The sequence below is a fragment of the Henckelia pumila genome, chromosome 3 (genome assembly GCF_033568475.1).
Source record: "Henckelia pumila isolate YLH828 chromosome 3, ASM3356847v2, whole genome shotgun sequence".
NCBI classification, from domain to species: domain Eukaryota; kingdom Viridiplantae; phylum Streptophyta; class Magnoliopsida; order Lamiales; family Gesneriaceae; genus Henckelia; species Henckelia pumila.
In genome coordinates, this window is record NC_133122.1 from 88,374,743 (window position 1) to 88,383,387 (window position 8,645).

The 8,645-nt window shown below is 39.7% G+C and overlaps 1 protein-coding gene and 1 non-coding gene across 2 annotated transcripts; one reads left to right on the forward strand and one right to left on the reverse strand.

Annotated features, from left to right (window-relative positions):
• Positions 1-2,292: 2,292 nt before the first annotated feature.
• Positions 2,293-7,184, reverse strand: LOC140889167 (uncharacterized). Its single transcript, XM_073296874.1, has 10 exons — positions 6,719-7,184; positions 5,166-6,580; positions 4,835-5,078; positions 4,545-4,789; positions 4,256-4,330; positions 3,951-4,115; positions 3,442-3,782; positions 3,096-3,355; positions 2,931-2,944; positions 2,293-2,877 (listed from the first exon to the last, which is right to left on the reverse strand). Exons 1-10 carry the CDS (start codon positions 7,182-7,184, stop codon positions 2,293-2,295), a joined length of 3,810 nt encoding a protein of 1,269 aa, XP_073152975.1.
• LOC140893977 (small nucleolar RNA R71) lies at positions 6,646-6,752 on the forward strand. The gene has a single exon (XR_012153535.1). It is a non-coding gene; the product is annotated as a small nucleolar RNA R71 (small nucleolar RNA).
• Positions 7,185-8,645: the final 1,461 nt, after the last annotated feature.

The window sequence follows — 8,645 nt, forward strand, 5'->3', positions numbered from 1 at the left end:
GCTACCAAACACAAACATTTTTTTTCATCACTGGCTTTTATGATTTCATCCACAAATGCATGCATAACACAACACAAAACAAAAGATAACGACAAAATGCAAACAACAAAACAAAGACAAAATTCATGAAAATATAAAAGACACCCTCCACAAATTAAAATCTAGCAGTGTCCCCAATGCTAGACAAACGAAACAAAACAAAACAACAAAACTAAAACATGCAAAACACACACAACACAATAAAAAAAACGAAAACAAAAACTCCCCTGACTATTGGCCCTCATCGTCGCCGTCGGCTTCTTCATCTGAATCATCAGGATAATTTTATCGGAGAGCAGTGTATTCAAAATGGAACGGAGGGGGATATGGTGGCGGATTGGGGTAGGCAGCAGGATCCAATCCGGCATTAGAGATTAATTCTCGGAGCATAGAAGTCTATGATTCCGAGTGGGCACTATCAACTTTCTGGTACTCATTCTGGTATTGAGCCCAAGCATACAGCTCATTTGTCGTCTCAGTGGCAGGGCGACGACTTGGCATTGGTTTTGGTACGCGGCTCGAAGAGGTACCGGCCCCGGAACTTGCTTGTCCCTGCGATGTAAACTCTTGTAATCTGAAATTTCTCTTTGTCCTCACAAGTGACTGGCCCACATCTTGCATCGGATGCTTCCATTCTTCATCATCTTGGATTTTAACTCCAGCTTGCACACAGAGTGTGGTGACAATAGACGGGAAGAAGATTCCAATGTTCGGTGAGAGGATGAAATTGTATAACTCTCTGTTGATGAGTTTGCCAACATTGATTGGCCATTTTTTGTGCAAAGCATACAAAAACAAAGATCGGCTCATCACCACGACGTGTGTGTGTGTGACACTGGCATCATCCGGTGTGTTAGGAACGCATACCACAACGCCGATTCCATTGTCAAAAATTTTTCTTTAAAAGATATAAATCTCGCCGAATCCTTCCACACATTCCCATCATAACATAGCGCAGCAGAGACGATATTAAAATTCGGATTATCCTTGAAATCTTGGAATAGGCTATCATCTACCTCCGGGGTTTTCAATAAAGCATTAATAACTTTAGGGTCGAAAGAGACGTACTTACCCCAAACAAATGCTTTGTTATCCGTTCGTTCCGGGGCATTGGCATAGAATTCCCGTACCAACGGAACGATGGCTGCCTGTGGTGTGCGGCAAAACTCAGCCCATCCACGCTCCAGGATGCCGAGGGCGAGCGTGAGATTCTCAGAAAGATCAATGCCGCGCTCTGGAATAGGATTCTGATTGATCCTCGCAGCTTCATATCGTTTTTTGGCCTCCAAGGATATGAACTTGCCATCAATAATTTGGGAAGATGAAGAAGAAGCACGTGAGGTGGCAATCTTTGCTTTCTTTGGACCCATCCTTAGAGAAACTTGGGAAGGAGATGGTAGATACCTGCGATATGGAGGAGAGAAAGCGAGAAATCAGATGGAGAGGGGGCGGCTAGGGTTTAGATTGAGAGAAGGAAAGAAAGAATTAAGAAAAGGGAAAGGGATTGGGTGTTTTAAATATCCGATTCTGCGCGAGGCGCTCGGTCTGCTAATTTCAGCAGACCGAGCGCATACCCGATTAAGGAAAACAGTAAGGTAGGGGAGTTTTGGGCGCTCGGTCTGCTCTTTTCAGCAAACCGAGTGCACCCCAGTTTTAAGAAAACAGATAACGGGGGAGTTTTGGGCACTCGTTCTACAATTTTTAGCAGACCAAGCGCACCCCCGTTTTAGCTAAACAGTGTGTTCGGGCATTTTTGGGCGCTCGGTCTGCTAAATTTTGCAGACCAAGCGCAACCCCTTTTTTTTCTTTTTTTTTCGAAAAACAAAAACTTAAAAGAGCAGAAAAATAAAAAGTTCAAAGCAAAATAAAAGAAAAATAAAAGCAAGGTAAGGAGTAGTTCTCAATTTAAAGTCTAGAGCTCGACTGTTCTCCTCCCCAACTAGTCTTGGTCGTCAGTGTGGTGATGATTGGCGTTGAGTCGACATCACCCCCTACATAGTGTTTCAGTCTCTGAGCATTGACCGTAAAAGACTCGTTTCTTGCATCTTTTATTTCAATGGCCCCCGATGGATAAAGCTTAGTGATTTTGTAAGGGCCGGACCACCTTGACTTCAACTTTTCAGGAAAAAGCCTCAACCTAGAGTTAAACAGAAGAACTGCTTCCCCTTTCTTAAATTCTCTATGACGAATGCATCTGTCATGTATTCTCTTGGTCCTTTCTTTGTACGACACCGCCATATCGTATGCTTTATCTCAAAATTCCTCCAACTGGTTTAGCTCAAGCAATCTCTTCTCACGTGCAGCAGCAAATTCAAAATTTAATGCTTTGATAGCCCAATATGCTCTATGTTCTAACTCAACTGGCAAATGACATGCCTTTCCAAACAACAGTCTATAAGGGGAGGTGCCTATAGGTGTTTTGAAAGCAGTCCTATAGGCCCATAATGCATCATCAAGTCGAAGTGCCCAATCCTTTCTATTAGTACTCACATTTTTTTCTAAAATTTGCTTAATTTCTCGATTGGACACTTCTACTTGGCCACTCGTTTGGGGATGATAAACTTTAGAAACTTTGTGCTTGACACCATATTTCTTCAAAAGTTTTTCAAAGAGCTTATTACAAAAGTGAGTACCACCATCATTAATAATTGCACGGGGTGTACCAAACCGGTTAAAAATATTTTTCTTCAAAAATTTTAGTACCACCTGTGCATCATTAGTTGTAAAAGCTTCAGCCTCTACCCATTTAGAAACATAATCGACGGCGACCAAAATGTATTTTTTTATAAAAGAGTTTGGAAATGGCCCCATAAAGTCGATTTCCCACACATCAAATATCTAACACTCAATAATGTTATTCAAAGGAATTTCGTGACGGTTTGAGATATTACCTGTTCGCTGACATCTATCACACTCAATGACATAAGCACGTGCATCTTTAAACAGATTGGGCCAATAAAACCCACATTCAAGTACCTTAGCTGCCGTCTTTATGGGCCCAGCATGGCCACCTACCTCACGGTCATGATAATGACTGATGATGCTTTTCATTTAACCTTCCGCAACACATCTCCGGATCATAGAGTCAGCACATATTTTAAACAAGAAAGGTTCTTCCCAAAAATAATGCTTCACATCGGATAGAAACTTTTTCTTTTGATGAAAAGACAAGTTATGTGGGAGTGTGCCCGTGACCAAGTAATTTGCAAAATTAGCATACCACGGTGAGTGTTCTATGGCAAATAACTTTTCATCAGGAAACCAATCATCTATGTCCTCAGTATCATTCTGTGCACAATCAGGAATGCATTCTAGTCTAGATAGGTGATCAGCAACAACATTTTCTACTCCTTTTTTTTATCCTTTATCTCTAAGTCAAATTCTTGTAATAGTAGAATCTACCTAATCAACCTAGGTTTTGCATCTTTCTTAGCCAAAAGGTGTTTAATTGCAGAATGATCAGTGTAAATAGTGATTTTTGAGAGTACAAGGTATGAATGAAATTTGTCCAGTGCAAAAACTACAGCCAGCAATTCCTTTTCAGTGGTAGCATAATTCAATTGAGCCTCATTCAGGGTTTTGCTAGCATAGTAAATAGTACGGAATACCTTGTCTATCTTCTGACCAAGTACAGCTCCGACAGCCGAGTCACTGGCGTCACACATTACCTCAAATGGAAGATCCCAATCTGGTGAAGTCAGCACTGGTGCAGTTACCAATCGTTCTCTCAGAAATTCAAATGCCTGCAAACAAGTGGAATCAAAATTAAAAGGTGTATCTTTCATTAATAACGAAGACAGAGGTTTTGCCATTTTTGAGAAATCTTTAATGAACCGCCGATAAAAACCGGTGTGGCCTAGAAAACTTCTGACTCCCTTGATCGTCGTCGATGGAGGTAGATTCTGAATGACCTGCACCTTGGCCCTGTCCACCTCGATTCCCTGCTCTGATATGTGGTGTCCTAATACAATACCTTCGGTCACTATGAAGTGACACTTTTTCCAGTTGTGTACCAAGTTTGTTTCCTCACATCTCATCAAAACAATGTTAAGATAATTCAGACATGCATCAAAAGACTGACCAAAAATGAAAAAATCATCCATGAATATTTATAGAAAATTTTCGACCATATCATGAAATATAGCAGTCATGCATCTCTGAAAAGTCGCAGGAGCATTGCAAAGACCAAAAAGCATGCGTCTATAGGCAAACGTACCATATGGGCAAGTGAAAGTTGTTTTATCCTGATCTTCAGGTGCAATCGCAATTTGATTGTATCCTGATTACCCATCTAAAAGCAATAAAACTCATACCCAGCAAGCCTTTCTAGCATTTGGTCAATGAAGGGGAGGGGAAAATGGTCTTTACGGGTTGCGTCATTCAATTTTTTATAGTCTATACATACACGCCACCCTGTAACTGTCCTAGTAGGTATCAACTCATTCTGTTCATTTTTAATGACAGTTATTCCCCATTTTTTTTGGTACACATTGAATCGGACTTACCCATGTACTATCAGAAATGAGATAAATGATACCTGCATCCAAAAGTTTAATCGTTTCAGCCTTTACCACTTCTTGCATCTTGGGATTCAATCTCCTCCGTGGTTGGACCATGGGGTTGATGTTCTCTTCCATTAATATCTTGTGCATGCAGATAGATGGATTAATGCCTTTGATATCTGTGACCTTCCAAGCAAACACACTCTTATGACTTTTGAGAACATTTAGCAATCTAGTCTCTATCTCACCTGTCAAATAAGAAGAAATTATGACAGGTAAATTTTTATTCTCACCTAAAAATACATATTTGAGATGGGTAGGTAATGGTTTCAATTCCAAAGTTGGTGGTTCTTCAAGGCTTGGTTTCTGGAGGACTAAATCCTTCCGGTCACCAAGATCTTCAAGTCTGAGCTTTCCACCTTTTCTCCATGACTGATTATCATTCAAGTAAGTTGTCATCTCTTCTATATCCCCATTGACTATGTCATCACGATGAGGAGATATGAGTGAGTCTTCTAATGGTTCCTGAAATGTATCCTGCACATAATCATATAGAAATGAGTCCAGAACATCAATTTGAAAACATTCTTCATTATTTTGTGAAAATTTCAGTGCATTAAAAACATCAAAGGAAATTTTCTCCTCTCCCACTCTCAGATGTAGATCTCCCTTTTGGACATCAATTAATGTTTTTCCTGTTGCCAGGAAAGGTCTTCCCAAAATAAGTGGCATGTCCAAGTCCTCTTCCATATCAAGCACCACGAAATCCACCAGGAAGATGAATTTGTCGACTTTCACCAGCACATCTTCTATTATCCCTCTTGGATATTTTATAGACCTGTCCGCCAATTGCAATGACATCCTGGTGGATTTTGGCTCTCCCAAGCTCAGTTTTCTGAAAACAGAATACGGCATTAAGTTTATACTCGCACCTAAGTCACACAAAGCTTTTTGAAATTGCACTTCATTAATAACACAAGGAATATAAAAACTCCCTGGATCTTTTTGCTTTGGTGGAATCTTGTTCTGAACTAGCGCAGAACAGTTTTCTGTTAGGCTAATCATTGCATGCTCCTCCAATTTTCTCTTGCTGGAGAGAATCTCCTTCAGGAATTTAGCGTAACTAGGCATTTTCATCAGTGCATCAGCGAAAGGGATATTTATATTCAATTTCTTGAATACTTCTAGGAATTTGGCAAACTGAGAATCTAGTTTGGCCTTCTTGAGAGCTGCAGGAAAAGGTGATGGAATAGCAATATTTGACTCTGATGTGGGTGTTTGTGTAGAATTAGAGGACTTACCTGCAGTTGTCCCTGGTATATCTGTTTCCGACTCTTTCTTGCTTTGTCTCTCACCTTCGATTTTCTTCCCACTCCTTAATTCATCAGCCTTGACTTGCTTCTTTGGATTCTTTTCTGTGTCACTTGGTAAAATACCTAGCTCTCTGCTGGACAACGCTTTAGCTAACTGCCCTATTTGGTTTTCCAAGTTCTTAATTGATGCATCCTGATTCTGCATTCGGGTCTCAGTGGATGATATGAACTTCTGCATCATCTGTTCCATGCTTGGCTTCTCTTCTTGAGGCTGTCTTCCGTGGTTTTGATTCCCATATGACCTATTATTCTGTCCTCCCCACGAAAAATTAGGATGTTGTCTCCACCCTGGATTATATGTGTTTGAGAATGGATCATTTCTAGGGCGATTCTGATTTCCTACATGGTTTACCATTCCTCCATCTGGCTGATATGATGGATTTCCAGTTTGACAATCTTTTGTGAAGTGTTCAGCACCACATTTCTCACACCACACCTCTTGAATACGCATCGCAGACTGCCCTAGAGTTAGCTCTTCTATCCTCTTATTCATGACCTCTAGCTGAGCGGCTACTGAAGTGAATGCATCAACTTGATGCATTCCTGCGGATCTTCTGACTGCATTTCTCTCTGATTGAGGATGATAGCTACTGGATGTCATCTCCTCAATTAACTCATATCCGTCCTCTGGTGATTTTCGTAATAGATTTCCACCTGCAGCTGCATCTAACATGGTGCAATTTGAGTGAGGAAGACCATAATAAAAAGTTTGTACCACAAGACCGTCTGGTAGTTGGTGATGTGGGCATCTCCTCAGTAGATCTTTGTAGCGCTCCCATGCTTCATAGAGTGTTTCTTATTCACCTTGAGTAAATGTTGTGATGTCAGCTCTTAGTTTCATTGATTTGGACGATGGGAAGTATTTAGTCAGGAAGGCCTTTGCTAGATCATCCCAAGTAGTGATGGACCCAGCAGGTAGATTTGTTAGCCATGCTTTAGCTTTATCTCTTAAAGAAAAAGGGAATAGACGAAAATGAATAGCGTCATCAGAAACTCCCTGCATCTTAAAAGTGTCACAGATTTCTAGAAATTTCGTCAGGTGAGCATATGGGTCATCGATTGTCATCCCACCAAACTGGACTGTGTTTTGCACCATTTGAATGATAGCAGGCTTTATTTCAAACTTATTTGTTGTTATGGTTGGCCTGATTATGCTTGGTCTGACATTTTCGATGGATGGCAACGTGCTATCCATCATGGATCTGTAGATAGGCGGTGCATTATTTTCATCTTCTCCATCGTCCAGCATCCTTTGCGCTTGTCCTGCCATTATTTCTTGTTGTTGCCTTCTTCTCGTGCGAAAGGTTATTTCAATTTCAGGATCAAAAGGGATAAGTTCCGACTCAAATGGATGTTGCATGCACTGCAGAAGAACCTGCAGTTCACCAATGTAAAAAGTGATTAAAATTGGAATAAAGAAAAGTAAATAAGAACAAATTAAAGTAATCAATAGTCCCCGGCAACGGCGCCAAAAACTTGATCGAGCAAATACTAGCACTTAAATTCAATGTAATTATATCTTTTTTCTGCTCAAAATTATCGCAAGTGCACGACTCAAGTTATAGAAAAGTGTAGTGAGTACAAGTATCGTCCTCAAGAACTACGTCATTATAATTCAATTATTTAATTTCTATACCCCAAAGTAACGAAAATTTGATTTTTGATTATTCAAAAATTATAAAGTAAAGAATTCAATTTAAAAGTACTTAAATGAAAATAAAAGAAACCACAGCAATGCTTAGCACAGAAAATTATAATATGAGGAGATTTTGTTGGAATCTCAGTTCACCTTCCCCCTAATTGAATTCGGACGATTGAAATTACTTTTACACTCATAAATTTGACAAGAATTCCTGAAATATTGACACTCTCTCTCGAGTTTATGCCAATATAATTCAAGTTAATGAAACAATTAAATCTCTTTAATTATTTATCATTACTGATTGCATTGCGTTCATTGAATTCCTACAACTTTCAACCTGGTGGTCTATGGTTATCAACATGTACTAAATATCATATCTCTATGCATATTTTAAGTTCATGGATTTTATCACTCGTCCTAATCATGAATCTATCTCTCGACAGCAATTCACAATCTACGAATCTATATTAAAGTTAGCTACTCCTCAACATAAATAATAAAACATGATAAAATCAAATACTTGCATAAAAACTCAATCAATTCGTCCAAAGATTCAATCACAAAAACATGTTACGGGGTTAGGATCCCCTAAAACATGTTACGGGGTTAGGATCCCCTAAATTCCAACAAAATAAAGTTTAGCTACTACAACTCATAATAATATTCAAGCTAATAAAGTTTTCAACATAAAATTTCAAAAAAATTATTGAAGAAGAACTCCCAACGAGAAGAAGGAACTTCAATCTTCAGAGCCGCTTCGCCCTTCTTTGCCGTGTTTTTCCAACCCTCAAAATGTCTGAAAAGATGCTATATATATCGCCCTCAGAGTCATTTCCTTTTAAAACACCCGGAACAAAGTTTTCCAAAAATTACGGCGGGTGCTCGGTCTGCAAAAATTCATCGACCGAGCACCCTATACTCTTCAGCCTTTTGTCCGTCTAAATGATGCCAGCGCTCGGTCTGCACAATTTCACCAACCGAGCTCTCAAAAAATCTTCACTCACTGCCTAGAACATTAAAGCCAACGCTCGGTCTGCTCTTTTCTGCAGACCGAGCGCACCCCCCTGTGAAGCCTGAAATTATTTTTTC